The 21401-nt window shown below is 35.5% G+C and overlaps 2 protein-coding genes and 1 long non-coding RNA gene across 3 annotated transcripts; 1 reads left to right on the top strand and 2 right to left on the bottom strand.

Annotated features, from left to right (window-relative positions):
* Nucleotides 205–6533, bottom strand: LOC105169554. The gene is made up of 7 exons (XM_011089975.2): nucleotides 5829–6533; nucleotides 5033–5367; nucleotides 4057–4209; nucleotides 3129–3221; nucleotides 2595–2653; nucleotides 933–1026; nucleotides 205–581 (listed from the first exon to the last, which is right to left on the bottom strand). The coding sequence occupies exons 1-7, from the start codon at nucleotides 6475–6477 to the stop codon at nucleotides 366–368; spliced, it is 1599 nt and encodes a 532-aa protein (XP_011088277.1). The 5' UTR covers nucleotides 6478–6533; the 3' UTR covers nucleotides 205–365.
* Nucleotides 7342–7902, top strand: LOC105170173 (pectinesterase inhibitor-like). Its single transcript, XM_011090821.1, has one exon. The coding sequence runs from the start codon at nucleotides 7342–7344 to the stop codon at nucleotides 7900–7902; it is 561 nt and encodes a 186-aa protein (XP_011089123.1).
* LOC105169563 lies at nucleotides 14689–20366 on the bottom strand. The gene is made up of 5 exons (XR_848439.2): nucleotides 20248–20366; nucleotides 20070–20159; nucleotides 19502–19542; nucleotides 19356–19401; nucleotides 14689–14998 (listed from the first exon to the last, which is right to left on the bottom strand). It is a non-coding gene; the product is annotated as an uncharacterized LOC105169563 (long non-coding RNA).

The following is a 21401-nucleotide window of genomic DNA, read 5'->3' on the forward strand; positions in this document are numbered from 1 at the left end:
TTTGATAAAATGTCATATTTGAATAGCTAATTATCTAGCCAGAATGGGTTTCATACCACTGACTTGGAAGTTTACATGCATATTCTATTCTCCCGTCTCTACTCAGTATCTGAATAATCTCCTCAAGCTATGTGGAAAGAGCAGTTCATCATACCTCCTGATTATTTCAGTATCTTATCATTGTCCAAAAGATTTTTCGCCTTTTGAAATAAAAACATTTTCACCAACACATTCCGAAATTCACTAAATACTAATATGAACACTTTTTGTAGGAAGAAAGTATAGATAACTTGGTATCGATAAATATCACGAACCGAAAGATTATCTAGGACCTATTTACACTTCAAAAGAAAAAGAAAATATATTTATTGGAACCTAGAAGCAGCAATTAGTAACACAATAACAACGGGAGAAACCAGAAAAACAACATAGGGGAGGGCTTGACTCAATCCACCTTCATCCACCTGATCCTCTTTCAATGAATAATTTGTCTTTTCTTGTAGAAATGCTTCAAAATAATTTTGATAACCAGTATTGAGAGACGAACGGGTCGAGCTGGTAACCTTCATCATTTCCATTGCCTGCCAAATACGAAGTGACTGTGCCATTATTACTCCAGATAAGCCCTTGATCTTTGTACCATAAATCAATAAATTGAAGCACCGTATACCTTGAATTTGTAATCTTATTTTTACTTAGGATTACGCTTCAGCGATATTTTCTGCTCATGACTTAGCAGTTCAAGAAATACATATGTATTTGGTTGCCATTTAAGGTCATTATCTTACAGAATTATTCAGTTCCTTGACAGCCAGAAATGAACAGTAGAGTTCGGGTCCAAATTCAATATAACAAACAGCTCCCATTTGAGTTCCATTTCTTGCTAAGACTCTCATTTGTTACATATAAAATATTTAAGTGTGTTAATGTACCTGGAAGCTAAAGAAAAATTGCCTAGCCTTCTTGCTCACTTGAGGACTGGGGTGAGACTGAAGCTTCTCGTACATCATGCGTGCTTCATTGGGTCTGTCATTCAGTGTTTTATATATGAAGCATCAGTATGGAGTACCAAACTTAGGGTGCAGAACGAAACAGACAAAAGGGTCTTATGAAGAACAGAATGAATTATGCACAAAAGATCTAGTTCCATAAAATTCCAATCAAGGATATAAAAGAACAATTACATAAAGTGATGTACTCAAGCTTTAATAGGGTGAACATTCTGGTGGATAGTGCCAAGTTTGGCCAAGGGGTGAGTCTAATTCTACATCAATAAAACTAGAACTTTGAGCAACTTAGTTGTGTTGGGGGCCTGTAAAGAGAACTAGAACAGTTTCCAGGAATTAAGTTTATTTGATTAATCACACCACTGGAGGGATGGGGCCAGTGGGCTTAACAATGCTTATTTATTGAGGACAGGCAAAACAGATCTGATAAGATAATTTCGAATTAAGTAGAATATAAAGAAGCATAAGGAAACAAAGACGTGAAAGAAGAATGAAGAGAAAAGAAATAGCTTTACCACGCAAGGCTTGAAGCAAATTGCCATCAACAACATATCGTTCTTAGTATCTGTCTACAATATAGGGATACTCCTATGTTTCATAAAGGATGGAATCAACTTAGGAAAGATAAACATGAGTTATGCCAAAGCAGAAAGTAGAGGATGTAGTCCTGTAAGTTTTGACCAAAAAGCTTCTCTCTTGCATATGAAACTAAGAGTGAAGAGGTTAGATTTCCAAAGCCCTTTCATTTGCACAATGTAAATTCACCAATCAAGCTAAATTTGATAAAGCTGAGAGTGGAGGTAAAGTTCTACCATGCAACTGCTTAGTATTTTAAGCAGCACAATTTGAGGAAAGCAACGCTCAACAATTTAGATAGTTGAGATTAGTATAAGTTTGATGAGAACATCCTACAAGAACAGTTCTTTTCATTAACTGAAGTCATTCTCACCACCTGAAGTTTGTGCTAGTAGTAGAGGTATTAACTAACATCATCTTATTGGATACAAAGCTCCATTTTTTTTTTAAAAACAAGAAGCAACCATTTCTGGTAGAGTTACTAAATTTCTGTCAGCTTGTCCTTGAGGGAAAATTTTGTGCAATATCTTGAAAACAAGTTGAAGCATGAGCCATAAGAAATATCTGACAGACTTAGTAATAAAGAAAATCTGTCTTTAGCATCAAACAAAGGTAGTTATGATTTTAGTTTAGGGAAAAAAGAATAAAGTGCCTGGCATCTTAATGGAGATTCGGTATTGGAAAATGAAGACACATGATAATGTTTTTTCAATCATCCACGGACATTTCATCTTAATAATAGAAATGCTTGGGCATCAAAATGAGGGAAGCTTCTATATTAGTGTATCACCGAGAGATATTGAAGTGATTTTGGCACATTTGGTTTCCATGAAAATTTCAACTTCCTATGACCGAAAGTTCTTTTTTTCCTCTTTTTCTTCCCATTTTCTCCAAATTCCTGACGTGCATCAGCCGAAGTTATTTTCACTCATCATCTTGTTGAATTGTCCTACATACATGTTCACGCCAGTAGCTGCTAAAACAGAATATGTATTAAAGAAGAAAATACACCTGCTGAGTGAGTCCTGACATATAGACCACTGCAGAGCTGCTAATCCATGAAGTTCACTCTGCAAAAAATGTGTAAAAACATTGAATACCAAAAAGAAAATAAAATGCCTAGAGCTAGGAGGAATTAACCGCTAAACATTACAAGGTAAACATGATCAATAAGAAAAGCTGTGAGCTATATTATCTTTCAAAGTTCAAGTGTCCAAAAATAAAGGTACATTGAGGTGAAAACTCATACAAATTCAAGCACGGGTATACACAACCATCAGAATCAGTGCAAAGCCACAAGGTAAGCACACAGGAATCTTGTTTAATGTTGGTTCTGTGGGATGTTTATGCCCTTTAAAAATGAAGAGAAGACCCATATCATTGCTTCACAAAACTTACCAGCAAACTGAATGACAGCAAGTGCCAGAATACACTATTATAGCAAGATTAGGATGATTCTCATCTTTGAGGTTCATATATGTTTGGGGCCAAGGACATAAATGCAAGTTATCACAGATGCTAGTTGAACATCTATCAATATGTCACCTGGAAAGCCAACTTTTCCATGACTTTTTCATAAAAGGGTAATGCCTCCTCCAGTTCGCCAAGGTCCATCAGTGAATCACCATCCTTCAATGCCTAATTATGACAGCACTATAACTAAGAAGAGAGATATGATTATAATTCCAATTATGAAAACAACGTAAACGATGCATGTGAAATTAAGAGATCCATACATATGCATACTTAAAATGCTATTCTATGTTACAGAACCATCCTGAGCACAAATCTGACGGACTCAATCTACTAAACATCAGAAAATTCCCTCGCACTCCATCCGAATTATATAACCTTTGCCATGAAATATTTGTCAATGTTTAGGCACAAATCAGAAATCTATGATATAAATACTTTCCATATTTTTAAGTTCAATGGTTTGACATTGTGACACTATTATACTTCAATTTGAAAATAGTTTTACATGCTTCCAGAAAACAGAATGATAAGCAAGTAAAGAAAAGATTGCATCTGGGGCCCATACCCTTGATGACTCGAGAAACATGAGCCAAAGATATTAACAGAGTACCCAAATTCTTTTGCTTAATATCAATTACTACTATTACACAACGATTTTTTCCTACAGCACAAGTTCTTCCCATTACCAAGCTGAAGTTGGTGTTTGATGCTTCAAATCTCTGACATTAGCCTCAAGTTAAGCTGAATCCGAGATATAGTTGAATTATGTTGTAGAACATGTTTAAAGACTCTAGTTTGAATATCATTGGAAATGGATCAGCTTGTAATTCCTCAAGGTACTCCTATGTTCAACTTATACTCTACTATAATCTTTGGAATCCCATGCTGTCATACATATTTCCATTTTACAACCTGTTTTTCATGAACTCATAGCACCATCAATATTAAGTTTTGTTAGCGGCTTTGTCTAGAAGAAAAGATTTCATTCTTCGTGTACCTTTTCACATTCAGATTTCAGCTTTGGGTCAATCTTTAGGCCAATTTTGCTCTTGTAGGCAGCTAGCAACTGCCTTGTACGTGCTTCTTTGGCAGCTCGCTCATCTGCTGTTTCAAGCGCCTCCCCAGGACGTATGGTTCTCCCGCCACCATACTTGAAACCAGCAAAAAGACAAAATAATTAAATTTCAGATGCTTACTATACAGAATGAAATACTTTGGAGGAAAACAATATAGATCAACAGCCTAGTGCATATTTATCGAGCAGCAGTAAATATGATGCCGTAAAACATATTTGGCATTAGGTACCTTCCGAAAACTTTAGATCTACTCTCAAGACGATACGACATAATACTAGATGTATAATTGGAACTTCCAGTAAATTCTTCAATTTGAAGAAACCGACTTTATTGAACTGTTTATGAACAGCTTTATGAATAATATTCTTTATCATTCTCGCAATTCCCCATCCTTACGAGCACAAATGCAGAAAATGTTTTGGTGGGCATGCAATTGCTAAAATTCAGTGGATTTGTATATTTGTAAGTGTATACTTTCAGCATTTAAAAGAGCTAGAGTTCCAGCATCAGCAATAAGAAAAACTTGAAGATGAAAACTAAGGAGCTGTACCTTTGTGTCTTCTACAAATCAGAATCAACATTAGTACAGGACGAGATTAAATTCTTCTTTGGTAGATAAGTTGATCTTAAACCTTAGCTCGATAAACAAATTCGAACTGCATTATTATTTTCCAAGAGAAATACAAACTAATTTTACTGGGAGTTACTTATCATCCAGGATACACAAGATAAAGCCAAATAACATATTTAAAGTTTATTGGACTGATAAGTGGTTAATTAATTATGTACCTAACTATACATAGTGTTCAAGAGCACAAACATGGAGAGTATGAAGTAACACCAAAAGTCTACTATTAAGCCTTTTCAGTCGGATCATAAGAAATTGATGTATCTTACTGTTCGCGAAATGTCGCTTGGCCTTGGAAACACTCCCCACGTGGACACCTTTGGCTTATAGAGTTCAGCATTATCCTCTTCAACTGGGATTGGCTTTGACGCTGCTGCACCAAACTTGCTCGTATCTCCAACAAGTATCTCCACTTCAGGCAACTCCCCTTCTGGAAAAGGGTCTGAAATTGGAACCAAGCCAGCAGGCAAACTTCTACCACTCTTCTTATCCGAGAAGCCAAGCCCCACAAAATCAATGCTCGAAATTGAGAAATCCTCCTTTTTACCATCATCCCTAATTGATTGCTTATCTCCAGGACTTCTCTCATTTACTCGATTAAATCCTATAATCAAATGCACATAAAAATTCAGGCTAAACCCATTTCATCTGTTTGTATCAGAAGTAAAAACTCAGAACATTAGCACAATGTATATCTCAGCTAGAATATTTGTTAATACAAAAAGAAAAGAACCACCTTGTCTTTCCTCCCACTAATTTCTGCTTATAAATCTTTTAATTACACTAATCAGAATGGATAATCAAGCAGAGAACTCAAACCAAATGACAATTGTTAATCTTATGCAGAAGTTAATAAGAATCAACGATTCCTAAGTAATAGTCTTTGACTACGTACTGGTGCTGGCATACTTATCCAAAACCAAGAATTACTCTCAATACAATAAAGGAATTTTTGCAGAAACAGAAGAAACTTAAGTGAATGTCTAAATGAGACATTGTTAAACCAATCAAATCAAGAATTATCTAAATTCCAGGTAAAATAACAATTAAGTTCTCCAAGAATACCTGAAGTTAATGTTTCACTTCCCTCATCTTCCCCACCCACAACACCCTTATTCTTCCTATACTCCTTTGCTTTCTCTAATGATAATTTAACCGCCAAAGGAACCTCCTTCTGTCCACCATCATCCTTGACTTCATCAGCTTTCAACCCATCATTTTCCTCCATTTCAGCCGACTCCACACCTGAACTTTGAACAATCTCTGGAACAGCCTCTTCACTCTCTACAAGACTTTTGCTTTTTTTGTACTCCTTTGCCTTTTCCAGTGCAAGTTTAACAGCCAAAGGAACCTCTTTACTCACATCCCCATCCTGAAGTTCATCAGAGATTGAACCATCGCCATCACTTCCATTCACTCTAGCATATGGCTCTAGAAGTGGGTTCTCAACAATCCTCGGAGCCGGATTACTGGACTGTGTGGAACTCTTGTACGCCTTAGCTTTGGCAAATGCAAGTTTAACCGGGTCTTCTTCCTGGGGTTGGGTTTCCGGTGAATTTTCTTGAGAATATGGTGAAGATTCTGCAGAGGAGGATGAGATTTTTGAGTTCTTGAAGGTGAGGAACTTAGTGGGCTGTGAAGAGAAAGCAAGAGTGTTGGTCTTCTTGATGGGAACAAGGGAAGAGAAGAATGGAGGTTGTGAGAATGAGGCCATTGAATGAAGATGAGTACTTCTTTTTTCTGGTTATTTTTGGTGCTGGACTTCAGCTACATAACTCACACCGAAACAATAAACAAATAAATACAAAATCAAGATATTATAAATCTAAATGAAGGTGATAAGATTTTTATTTTACTTTTAACTTAAAACAAATAAAAATAACCAAATAATAAATTCTAAGTTTATTAGCTTATCATTCCTAATAATACATAAGAAAATAATATATATGTATTCTTTTCAAATATCTTTTCTTATTCTTTCGAAAGCTTATATACAAATGAATTACATAGTAATATTTACACACCATCAAAATTATAATTATAAATATTATAATTACAAACATGATGGAGATACAAAAGGGTATAATAAGCATTATGAGGGAATATCAAGACGTGTAAGATGTGTATGCATTCATACTACATGTATTTACAATAGACAACGAATTATTATTGCTTTTACGTACATATATTTATATTGTCACTACAGATATATTACTAATTATTATAGTGACAGTATTATGCATAATTTTGTGTCACCAATAATTAATTATATTGTGATAAGATCAAAATTATGATGGTTTGATATGTATCTTCAATGTCAATTTTCTAATGGACGCGGATTGATATATTGTGATTAATATTATCTTTTCATTTGTAGTATGCAAAATCCCCGCAAAAATAGGAAAACATTATGAAATAATAAATACTATTCCTTGTAAATATGTATAGAATTAAAATCCAGAATCCATGTTCTCAAGTTTTCCCAAATCAAATCCTTGTTTGTGCACTATCCAAACAGAGGCTAGCCAATGCCCCTATGCACTCAAAAAGTCACACACAGTACATAATATCACTAAGCATGGCTGCAGCCAAGATCAACTCATTGCTCATCTTAATTGCATTGGCTATGGCTCCAACTCTTCACCAAGCCAATGCTGCCGATATCACTGCAGGACTATGCGGACAGACGACTCCCAAAGCGGTCTGCGTGTTGCTAGTTGAGGCCGATCCACGAGCCAACCTCAAAACCAGCCCCAATGGCATAGCTACTATACTAAGAGACAAAGCCTCAGCCACTGCTTCAGCAACTTCTGCTAAGATCTCTAGCCTTTTGAGGGGAGCTACCAACAGACGTGAAATCGCGGCTCTTAAGTCATGTTCTGCTGGCTATAATAGGGCCATTTCCAGCTTGAGGTCTGCAGATTTTAAGGTCATAGACCGTCGGACGTATGCAACGTTGGTGGCGGCCATCAGCAACGCTAACGATGAGCCCCGCGATTGCGAGCTTTCGTTCCAAGAACCGCCGGCTGTTCGCTCTCCTATATCGGCAGAGAATGAGAGGTTGAGGGAGATTTGTGCAACCACTTTGGAGATTATTAACCTTCGAGTTTGTAGGACTCCTTTTGTTGATCTATTTTGAAGGAATTAAGTAACATATGGACGAGTCATTATTACATTGTTTTATTTACATTTTTATGGACAAAATAACAACAAATTTTCTTAGTTTATATATATAGTTATTTTTAATTTTTCAGAGGTATTTTTTAGGAATAATTTCTATTCTTTCAATGCATGATTAATAAATTACATAACTTTATTATTAAAATATAATTATGAATACTCGCCAGATATTAGAGATGACAAGTTATACGTATTTCTAACACCATAAGACATATCATGCCAAAAAATTTTCAACAAACTCCTAGAGTGATGGTGGCTGACTTGGCATCAGCAGGTAAAATGAAATTTGCATAAGTAGGCTTGACTGACATGACTCATTCAAATAGTTATAACTTCTTAAAGATAAGTCCAAATAGCAATCTATTCTTTTTTTGTTAGTAATCTAACCATGCAACTTTCTAACGATGTATCACAAGTTGCTACAACTCTTAAATTTGCTCTTCATCGGCCTATAAATAAAGGTCATTGTGCATTTATGAGGGTATCAAGTATTATTCATGCAATCAGTCTTTTCTCTTGATTTTCAGCAAGCTTCTCTCCCTATTTTGCTCTCCAACATTATTTCCACTTTAAATTGGTAATTTGTCAAGTCGTTTCAACTATTTTATTATTACTCTTATGTTATTTCAAAATTTTTAATTATCTTTTCAGTAAATCCATTATTGATGTAAGCATCAAAATTGTTTGTAGGTTAGTCCTCATTTTCAGTGAAGATCCTTCAACCATTGTGATATGTCGGATCTTGGTACACATTATAGGCGCCATTTGTGGGAGATTTGAGCTAGAGATGTAAGAAATATCCAACTTAGAAAATGGATGTGACAATGGCTTTTTTTAAGGAAACACTTCTGTCCTTGCTGCAGTAGGTTTTGTAGTTCCACTTCCAGAACAAACACTAAGGCATATCAACACCCCTGCTCTCACTCTTGATCCGACAGCCTTACCTGCTACAACCAATCCCTCTTCCTCTAGCAACTTTTCTAGTTCATCGTAAGACCATCAACTTAGCCCTTCAAGGTTCCCAAGCTAAGGGAGCAGTACAATCTTCTCACCAGGAGAGGCTCAACACACAAGGAAATCAAATAACCGACAGGCCAACTCCAGCAGGACAGACCTACACTAGTTGATCCCGTCTGCAAGGAGATGGCCAATCAAGAACCTCCATAAATCTAGTGTTCTCTCAAGAAAGAAGTGGTGGAACTCTGCCCAGCTATTGGAGCGCGTATTCCCTTCAGTGCAAATATTATGGCGTAAGAGCTCCTAGCTCACCTAAAGACGCCCTAGCACCAACTTGCTTATAATGGCACCACACTCCCTGCTAAGCACATCCACGATAAAAGATGAGATTATGAAGCCACCTCTTCTCTAAAAAATAGAAGGGGACCACGAGGATAGTTGAATCCCATCGACCCAGCACCGAGCATTTCACCCCACTTATCACTAGCTCAGCATGGATGCTAATGGCCATAAACAAACACCCTATTTTGTAGTGGTCCAAGGGTGCAAAGGAAGGACCACAACTTCCCACATCTAGATACTTTTCAAATACCACGTGGAGTACAGACATGAAATGAATAGATGTCACCAACTGAGATAGGAGATAGAAAGGTTCATCCAAGTAGGTTACCTAAAGAACTACATCTACAAAAATTAGCATTGTGAACTGCAAAAGAAAAGCTCTAGCCATAGATATTCCTGTAGAAACGAGGATCAACCTGTTGATCCCTCTAGGAGGCAGTGCCGAGTGCCATAAGGATAAGGCTCATACTAAGGAGCAAAACACGAAAACACACCGGCCAAAGAGGTGATCTACATGATAGTCGAAGACCTACTGATGGGACTCCATGAAATCTAGGCGTGCACATCATTGTGCTGCCCAAATGATAATGGAGATTGACCATAAAGTACCAGCAAGGGATCCCGCGATCCACTTTGGACTTACTAATACTCAGGCAGTTCATTAAGCCCATAATGGTTCTCTCGTTATTTCTACTGCCTTAGCTAACTATACGATTCAACATATTTTCGCAAATTTTGCAGCTCAATAGATATCCTAAATTATGAGGTCTACCGACAATACGTAGTTTTTTTCCTCACCCGTCAGTAAAATAGAATTCACATTTTGGGACTATATAAATACAAATTAAGAACGTAGATGACGTGTGAACTAATTATGATAGTTGTATTTTGTGGTGTTTTATTTGCGAATATACACATATATATATATATATTTTTTATTTATAATCTTGCATATGAGAAATTAACTGTGTTTGTTGTAACGATGAGATTACGTATGTATATTCAGCAAGAATTGTATTATGTGCATATTTTTATATATAAATTAGGGTTTACTTTAAGTATAATATTTAGGGGAGATACAATTGAGTGCCATTAGAGGGTGCTACAGGGTGTTGTAAGGATAGTGCTAAACAAAGAATAAAAAATTTGTATTTTCACAAAAGTACAGTGCTAAAGATGTATTTTTCGAGTTTCACATATCAACATGCTCGTATAGGGTACGCTAAGGGTAATGGTGAACTAAATTAACTTAAAGAACTCGTATCTTTTACTATAATTTTTTCTATTTTTTACTCTTTCTGATGTATTTCCTTAATTTCTGATGTATTAACAAAATTAAAGATGTATTTCCTTAATCCATACATTAACAAGCCCCTGGCATGGTGTCAAGGGCCGCTGCACTCTAGGTACCCTTAACGCACACTCGGCTATGCAACCACTCAACCCAACCGACCAACAACTTTCGTCGACAGACGCTGGACTTGCGCAGTCTTAGAGTTTTAGGCGTAGGTCTTTTGTCTTGTACATGTTGTAAGCTTGTAAATAGTTTTGTTTGCTCAAGAGGACGTTTTGGGTCTTGAGGTGCGATGTTCAACCTTTTCTGTATCTATTATTGTCAATAAAAAAAATCTTGTTAAAATTATTATAAGGGGGAATAAGTTATCGAAGCTTGGTGTAATTATCAAGGTGATCCCCTTGCGCTAGCATCATTTGTACAATGTATATGCATTCCGCATTCATAAATCCACATTCTAAAACATGTGTTCAATTTGCTGCTTATTATTGTTGCTGATGTCGCATTCTATGTTGATATTCTTGTCGGCACGCGGTGCTAGTGTCGGCGGGAGTTTTGTTATTGTGTTGCTATTAGGCAAAAGTAGTCATTTACTATGGACTGCTAACCACACGGTGTCGTTTCCTTTGCATTGCGGAAGACACCTCGTGAGAAATGTTATTAGAGTCTCGGTGCCTTCATGGGATCGAGGCGGATTGATGCGACCCAAGTAAATTCTACTGCGAGAATGGCTGGCCAAGATGCTGAGAGCCCGAGATCAGCGGTCCCACCTAGTGGTCCAAGAAATAGCAGAGCATCATAAGAAGACGGGTTTGATTTGGTAGAGATATATGTCCTCACCTGCTTGATTTGCCAACAGGATAAGGCAGACCATCAGAAGAAGTTTGGTTGCCCAATCACTAGCCATCCAAAGAGACTTTGCAGAGTGTCTCTATGGACTACATTTTTAGATTGCCTAAGGTGGGAGACTTAGGCTCCATCATTGTTGTGGTAGACCGGTTATCCAAATATGCCACTTCTTTCGCAGCCACAAAACATGTCACGGCGGAAGGGATGACTCATCTCTTCTTCAAGCATATGGCCAAATATTAGGGCTTGCCCAAGGATATCGTTAGTCATTGAGACTCCCATTACACTATCATTTTATGGATCGAGTTGTTCAAACTCTCGGATCCAAACTTTCAGTGAGCTCGAGCTATCACTCGCAATCTGATGGCTAGAGTGAATGTTTCAATTTTATGATGGAAAAATACCTTCGGCACTTTGTCCGCGGTACTAAGAAGGATTGGATGAAGCTCTTGGATGTTGCTCAGCTGCGTTTTAATGCCCAAAAGAGCTCTTCCACCAATAAGAGCGCTTTTAAAATTATGACTGGGAAACAACTAGTCCTCCATCACACCCTCGGCTTCGCATAAGGTGTGAGATCCTCTCTCGCTCGAAGTTTCTCTATGGAATGGAAACAGAATAGTTGACATCGCCACAAGTTACCTGGAGAAAACTCAGAAGTAGATGAAAAAGTATGCAAATAAAAACCACCGCTATCGAGTTGAATGTAGGAAACCTTGTGATGGTGAAGGTCCAAGGGGGAGAAATCCTTGGTTTATACAAAAATATATCAACCCTTTACATATCATCAAGCGTATTGGAATGGTGGCGTACAAGGTAAAGTTGCCTCCCTGGTGAAAAATCCACAATGTCTTCCATGTGAGCTAGTTAAATAAATATTCAACAGAAAAGGAGGACGACGCCCGTAATCAACCCAGATGCTCACCACTTGAATTGACGAAGATGAAGGAGAAGATGGTTGAAGCGATCATGAATCACCAAGTTACGAGGACCACAATGCGCAATTATGCATAATACTTGGTGAAATGGAAGGGATGCAGCAACGAGGAGAACACTTGGGAGTTGGTGACGAAAGAGTTGTATGCTAAGTTAAGCAAATGTGGGTAGATGAGGTAGTTTTTTATAAAACAAAATAGGCAAAAATTTCTAGCCCAAAACCCTCCCCAAAAGGAGGGGTCCAAATCTATATCCGAAGGCATGACAGAAACCAATGACCCCCCTCCCCTATAAAAGAGTCATATGAATGATAGCGGGAGGACCAATGGAGGCAATTCACACCATGCCGAAACGCACGGATGAGAGAGGCACATGACATAACCGTGAAAGAGGTATTGGATATGGAGGCGATAAAGGACACCCCCTCATCCAATTCGGACAAACTAAACGATCGGCGCCTAAAAGCATTCCATTATGATTCTCTGATCATCACTGCATTATTAGCCAACTATGAAGTAGGGTGAATTTTCATAGATTCAGGGAGATCGGCGAACATATTATTTAATGAAGTCTATGACCAGATGCAGTTGGGGAACATCCGCGTGATAAAGCTGAACACCTCCTTGTATGGTTTCGTGGGGGAGGTGGTGCACCCTCGTGGCATGATCTAAATCCCAACAGTTATATACTTCAACATGCCCTCAACCTAGGGTAAGGATAGTATTGAACCAATTGAATAAATCTCCTATTTTTGTGTCTCTGAGCTAGCTGCTTAGCTTCCCTCCACATACATATGGGAACATATTTGCATCCATATGGCGGCCACGCTAGCCTTTTCTCTAGGCCTATGGTAAGCCTCCCGACTCCTTCTCCAGGCCTGACTAAACAGACCTTCCTAGAAGACCCCAACTTAAGCTCCTTTTCTTCCGGCCGAGTGTATCCTTGGGTTTCGACTACCCTTTCTCGATGATAGCCCTCTCCCTTAGGCTGTGCAAATTTTTGGGGCGTCATTTATAATAGGACAAAAATAGAACATAAAAAATGTATGTTTCGAATAGTGCACATTATCACGCACTAAGAATGGGATATGGCGTGTGACGTGTTGAACGAATTCGTATTTTCTAACTACAAATACATTTAGTTTTTAATTCACTTAAGAAAATAAATGATTAAAATATATAATGCATAATTAGAATGTTAAATATGTAATTTAAAAGCCTCGCACATCAATATACTCCTAGCATAGGATGGGTTTAGGATAGTATTCAACAAATAAACTAAAAAATACGTATTGCAAATTTCACTACATTTTACTCTTATTTAGAGAAAATAAATTATTAATATATATAATGAAAATTATTAAAGTGTTAAAAATCAAATTTTCAAATTCTACACATTAACATACCACTAGCATAGGGTGCCCAGAATGTTGTGGTCAACAAATAAACTTAAAACACTCGTACTTTTGATTATAAATTTCTCTATTTTTTACTTTTCTTTGTGAGCATAAATTAATGAAGTATATAATGTAAAAAGTAGAGCATTAAAGATGTATTTTCAAACTTCACACATCAACATGCCCATAGTATGGGATATGCCGAGAGTAATGCTAAACAAATAGACTAAACAAACTTATATTTTTTATCCTGCTTAGCAAAAATAAATCAAATAAATTCAACAATACAAAAGACTAGAGAGTCAAGTATGTATTTTTCGAACTTCACACATCAACACACCCTAAACAAAGGGTGTTCTGATAGTGGTGTTGAAAAGAGAGATTTAAAAAGCTCGTATTTTTTACTACAATTTTCTCTAGTTTCTTACTCTTTGTGAAAATAGATTAACAAAATATATAAATAAAAAAATTAGAATATTCAAAATATATTTTACAAACTTGACACATCAATATGCGTCCAGTAGAGACGTGTGCTAGGTAGAATTGACAAACATATAGATGAAAAAGGAACTCGTATTATTCTACTACAAATTTTTTTACTTTTAATTCACATTAAATAAGATATATAAAACAAAGAAAGCATTAAAGATGTATTTTTCGAATCTCGAATTTGTCCATGCCCCAATGCTGATGGTACTTCAGAACGAATAAACTAAACAAGTTTTTTTAACATTCAATATTGTGAAACATATATAAATCGTACAATTAAAAACTTATGTATTATCTATAATGTTATTTATATTCATACCTTGTAAAAAATAAAAATATTTCTCAATTTTATTAAATTTTCTGTTATTGCCATTCAGTATAAATTAAATATTTCTAAAAAAAATTATGCTTGACAACATGCACATTTTACAAGTTGGTAGAAATAAGAAAATGTACGAAAGTTAGAAATTTTACTTATTTGGACATAAAACGAATAACAGTCTTTATTGCTTTAGGTATACAAGTACAATCTTTCATATCATATAAAGAATGCTGAAATTCTACAAACAACGAGTGCTAATTTACATTTAAAAAAAATCTTCTAAAACCCATTAGGCATATTCGGAAGATAATCTGAAACAGGTTCGTCGCTATGAAACAAGTGCAAGATAGGTTCGTCGGGCGAACACTTTTGTTGATATCAACTTCAATGGTGTCGTATGATACGCCACTTCGACTGCATCAGTCGATGACCGATATTAGCTTAAACCATGCTTCCTTTGCTCTAATGTCAACCTGAAGAAAACAAAAGGACGAGTTTTTATGAGTAATACACAACGCAATTGTAGCATAGAATCTATGGTCTATCCATACTCGTTTATTAAACCTAAGGGCGCTAGAGTCTATATTTGGTTTTTCAGTTCTATGCTTATCTAAATAACATCGTCTCACTAAGAATAGTACGGAAAACTAAAGGTCGAAATAGGGATTTAAACACTCAACTAAAACTGCTTCACTTTGATTGCTTAAAAAAATGCATTTTAACATCATCTAGAACCAAAGTACTGTATCTCTCTCTTCCCCATTGTCATTTTCTAACAAAAAAGCAACCGTTGTCCCTATCATTCCCTCTACAAATTTTTTCCCCATATTTAAAATTCAAGAAATGACAAAACCATTGGATTTTTCTTTGTACGCTACAAGAACTCGATGTGTGACTAATTTCTACTGAACCTTCACATTCTCACCATTCTCATTTGGAATACATAGGATTATGAATTTTGAGACAACTTTAAATGTGCTGGATGCGGGAGACATTAGAGTTGAGGCCTACACGGGAGATCATCCTCCACTATTTTTGTTGATTTATTCTTGATTCATAAATTGTGTTAGGTTCCCATGTTGCTGCCTCAAAACTTTTTGTTTGTCAAAACATTTATGATTCTTGTACAAATTTTACAAAACCACCATATTTGTTCACATTATTGACATCTAGACTTTGTAGGTGCATCACAACAAAATTTATTGGAATATTGTTATTATACAAAAACAAATTAATTCACTTGTGAACTTAGAAAATAAAATAGCACATACTAAATTGATGAATATTTGTCTAGATGCCAAGTATATTTATTATTATCATAATACCTGTGACTACATATCTTAAAAAGCTTTTTCAACATCTTGACAAGTACAAGCATTAATAATACAAGTCTTTTGTTATCATTTATCACAAGAAAATTAATTATGCACTTCTTTGAAAACCAAAAAATATATTTTACATCAATCCATTTTTCCAAAAATAGGAAACGACGTGCATCTTAAGTTTTTCAAACAACTAAAAAAAAATATTTTAAATCAATTATTAGTTACAAAAATAAAAAGTTTAACACATTTATTAGGAAGTGAAAAATTACGACATTTCATGCATTTTCAAAAAGCAAGTAGATGAATAATGATTAAATACATTCCAAACTTTGTCCATTTATACTTCGTTTTCTTTGAAGAGAAATTAGTACACACTTCATACCGATTTTGAAAACTTCATTGGGTAACAAAAAAACATTTGGTATGAGAGAACAAATCTTTGAGTAAAAAAGAAAACTATAAATTGTGGGTAATATAAATAAAAAGAAAAAAAGTTCTCCATTTTAATAATAAAAATAAAAAAGTTCTCTATTTTAATAATAAAAAGGAAAAAAGTTCTCCATTTTAATATTTATTAAGTTACCAAAAGTTTGTGTTCCTTAAAAATCATTTAACAAAATTTGAAATTACAAATATTTACAAAAAATTACACATCTTGGAAGAGAAATTTAAATTTGGCATCTAGACAACCATTCAACATTTTAGCATATAGCATTTTATTTTCAAGGTTCACAAATCAAATAATTCGTTGTTGTATAATATAAACTTTCCAACATATTTTTCTATGATACACCTGCAAAGATGATGATGTTAATAACACAAACGACTGTGGTTTCTGTAAAATCACACAAGGATAATAAATGTATAACAACAAAAAATTTCGAAACCACCACATGAAGAAAACCCAACTCAATAAATGAATAAGGAATAAGTCCACAAAGAGAGAGGAGGTTTGTTCTCCAATTTAAGTCCCAACCCAATGCTTGCATCCTCCACATTTTTTAGCAACCTCAAAATTCAATGATCCCATTATTTCCAAATCAAAATGGTGACAGTGAGGGATTTCCACAGAAATTAGTGCAGTAAATTCGAGTTTTGTAGTTTACAAAGTGTAAAATCAATAGTTTCAACCTTTCTCGATTTAAAAATATGGGGAAAAAATCAGGAGAGAAGAATGAATTAGGCACTGGTTACCTTTCGTTAGAAACATGAAGAGAGGAAGATGAAGATACAACTACCATTAGGTTCTAGAATGTCGTCAAAATGCATACTTTTAGCAACCAACGTGTGTTTCAGTTGAGTGTTTAAATCCGAATTAAGCCTTTTGTTTCCAGCACTATGCTTAATGAAACGAAGCCATTTAGTTCGCACATAACTTGCCAACCAATATATTCTAGCCCCTCTGTGTTTCAATAACGATTATAGATCACCTACCTATACATACTTATATGCTTGACTTGCATAATCAAATACATTGGATGTTATATGCTAACTAATGCTTCACGTGAAGAACCAAATAAATGCATGTCACATGTATTACTAGAAAATGATATACCAAGTAAGGTGAAACCCTTTTATAATTGTATGCTACATGCGTGGGGGGAAAGAAATAGCCTCCATAGTACAGTTCAGGCATTCTTTGAAAGGCATAAGCAACAGAATTATGAAAAAACTAACACACGGAAGAAAAGAACATCGATAAATCATTCAGGCATTCTTTGAAAGGCATAAGCAACAGATACTGCATAAGGAAGAAACCTTTTCGGATGCACATCACAAAAATAATTCCGTGGGTTCATCAACTAGGGGACTAGCAATTGGTTTACGAAGCTTCATCACAGTCGAGTTAAGATCTCTTAAAGTAAAGCTCAAATAGAAGAAACAGAGAGTGGAGGGATGGCACTTAGATTTCAGAGAATCACATTCATGCATCAAGACCCACATAGGTGAAATTGATTGGTATCAAAGATAATACTAGGAAAAGCATATACATCACTTACTGCTCCTAAAATAGATCGCAGATTACGTTACCTACGTACCTTTCCAAAGATTTCAATAAGGACAAAGAGTGGCATGACAATGAAACCCATAGAAAGGGGGCTGCATTAACCATGATCACCTATAGGCGAAATAACCGACATTTTCCGACCACAAAATCATTTCATAGCTATAAATATAATAAATTCAAAAGAAAAGGAGGTCATCACATCCACAAAACTGATAGAAAATAGAGATTTTAAAAACTCTAAAGTTGTCGAGACAAAGCAAAAGCTAGCCAAAAAAGTGAGTTAAAGATTTCTCAATGTGAACTATCCAATTGGTTAGTATAGAGTTACCATGAATTAAGTGAAGTATCATAAATAATCAATTCAGTGAATATAGTATACAACAGAATAACCCAATCAGCCACATAATTCTTCAACCGTTCACTCGTGATAATTACTAAAATCGATTGTCTTCAGATTAGAAACTTTTCCTATATGTTTCCTGAGTAAACAGAAGATAAATCCAGTATTCTATCACATGTGCAAAATTCAATCAAATTGTATTATGCCTCTACGGCTCTACATTAAAAGCGGAATGCTTTGTGAAACCAGTTTCTACCTTTATGACCCAATATTAGCATGCCCACATTCTTCCAACAGGTTATGTTTGCATAAAGTAAATCCCTCGCCAGTCACCCAAAGGTCCATTGGAAAAAGTAAATGAATCAGGTGCATATACAAGCACAATTCAGAGTGAAAATAAGCACCTACAAAGACATTGTCTTTTTCTAAACGGTCATTGGAACTAAAGTACTTCAGTACACACCATAAGTGAATCTACAAAGATCTGAAAGATACAAAAAAAAAATACATACAACATGTCGCAATGCACAAACCTATAGAGAAAAAGGAGAATAATAACATCTCATGTTCCCAGGTAATATCTTGGCAAAGAAGTGTAGTATCAATTAAATAAAGGGGAAAGGACAGCCATTTGCTTGAAGGGATTATATTTGCAAGTCAAATATTCACTATGTCCTAGTGAGTGTTCCACTGTCTTGATAGCAGAGGGTATATCAGAATTACTGTCTAAAATGATGGGTAGAATTTTTGGGTGGATAAGTGGCTCAAGAGAGTCTTAAGTAGTGCTACCATCTAGGAGTTGCCTATGGTTCAGAAAGTCGCAGCAAATTGTTCTAAACCTAATTTCTATCACTGTGATGAAATTCATTACGGTATGTAGCTTCTCGTAATTCCGGTGTTTTTCCATGAAACTCATGTATAGAAATCCAAAGGATTCCCCACGAACGTTCCCCAGCTGAGCTATGAACTCAACATTAACAACAGTAAATGGGCGAGATGCCTGGCGTAATCAAAGTCTTGAAGTTTCTACAGTATATAGCTATGAGTATCTAATCAAACAGAATTTACTAAGCAAGCAACTGATGGAGCACCTTCACACTACATCTAATCAGGAACAATGCATGTTACCATTGGAGTACTAGTATAAGAAACCATACCTATAAATGTACGAGGAACAACTCCAGGAAATTCCAAGTGATCATACTGACATGGCCCACAAAAACAAACACAGACAAACAAAAATTAATAGAATACTCCACCAAAACAGTAAATTTTTGTAACCAAGCAAAAGATCTAGTTTTACCTTCTCTATCTGATGCGATGTTATAATATGTCGTGCATTGCCTAAACGATAGAAGCACACATCTTTAAGATTCTTGGTCCTCAATTTTCATCAAGACCAAACAAATAAAAGAAACCACTTATATCCGAGAAAAAAGTAAAGAAACCCAAAATCCTCAAAAACCCGAAAACAAAAATCAAACAAATATTTGACCGAACACATTGTTGATCCGATAAGAGATCAAGAAAAGAAGTTTTGAAAACCCAAAACCCCAAAAATAAAAACAAATAATCCGCGAATTACATAACAACTGTAAGATTCTTGGCCATTTCTCAGTTTTCATCAAGACCAAAAAAATAGAAGAAATCCAAATATTTCCAAGAAAAAAGTAAACCAAAACCCAAAATCCTGAAAACCCGAGAACAGGTTCAAACCAAATATTTTTCATCGAACATATTCTTGAAAAAACAAAAATTCTGAACATCCCGAAAAGAAAATCAAGAAGATATTTCCAAGAAAAGAAGCGTTGAAAAACCCAAAACCCCAAGAACCCTGACATAAAAACAAATATCCGCGAATTACATCGCACCTGAACATTGAAGCTTTCTCCGACCTTTGTGTAAGGTGCCATGAACACATAAAAAGCGGCGATCGAACCCAACAACAGATCATAACCTTACTGCAAACCATTCGCAAGCAAATTCATTAGCAATTTAAGTAAACAGCCAGAACTGAAACGTGATTAAGGTTGCTCTGAATCGTCGTACCATAAAGTTGCATGAATTTGGAATTGAGAGCCATTCTCATCGCTACGGAGTGCGAATCCAGAATATGGTGGTGAAGATGGCATGACTCATGAGTGGTACACGCTTTTAACAATCGCCCCCAACTTATCCGGTTAATTCAAATCGTACCGCAAAGTTACCGTATTTAAATTACGTTTAGCCCCTTCAACTCTTCAAATTAGCATTGTCCCCCTTCAGTTATATTTATATGACACACTACCCCTCTCAAATCTAAAAATAGACACTTTAACCACTGTCTGTGAATGGCCTGTTAAAAAAATAAACAAATTTTGAAAGTAAAACAACAAAGATATAATATGAAGAATTCATTGGGAAACTTTTGAATCGATATTAATATAATTGTCTGTCACCATGAGAAACTAAATATCATTATTGGCCTTAAAAAGGAGAGACATATTTTCTTTTTTATGGTATAAAATAAATTCCATTAATATAAATAAGAAAAAATGCAAGCAACTCCCTAATGATATCGCAAATGAGCCAATTATCTCCTTATGAAAAAATAAATAGCGATTTACATCCCTATATTTGTTAAATACAACAATTTACTTCCCTATATTTTTTAAAATGAAGCAATTTTATCTCACTGTATAAGGAGGTAAATTACTTCATTTTAAAAAGTGAGGGAAAGTAAATTGCTATATTTTTTTTATAGGAGGGTAATATGCTCATTTTCAATATCACAACGGGTAAATTGATATTCACCCATATTAATAATATGCAACATGTTGCCAAGATAGCTAATCTTTCTCATTGAATCGGAGGAGGAGAATGTGTTCGAGAATTGGGTTCTTGGGGCGGGGGGAGGGCTGATCTTCTAAGTTAACGTGGTTATGTTCTTCCTCCTATGACCTAGTATTTATATATTTATTTATGGAGAAGCATTGGAAGTAGTGTTGACTCCACCGTTGGCGGTGGGGTGGGGGTTGGGGTATGGTGGGAGAACTGATATCATAGGAAATCAAAATCTAAATTATGCTAAATATTTTTTGATAAAATAAAGAAAAAAAATCTTACTAAAATAGAGTAAAATAAAGAATTTATTGGCGTAAATTAAAACAAAAAATCACTTAATTTAAGAATGTAAATCATGTTCATAAATTAATAACTTTTGC

The sequence above is a fragment of the Sesamum indicum genome, linkage group LG1 (assembly GCF_000512975.1).
Source record: "Sesamum indicum cultivar Zhongzhi No. 13 linkage group LG1, S_indicum_v1.0, whole genome shotgun sequence".
NCBI lineage: Eukaryota > Viridiplantae > Streptophyta > Magnoliopsida > Lamiales > Pedaliaceae > Sesamum > Sesamum indicum.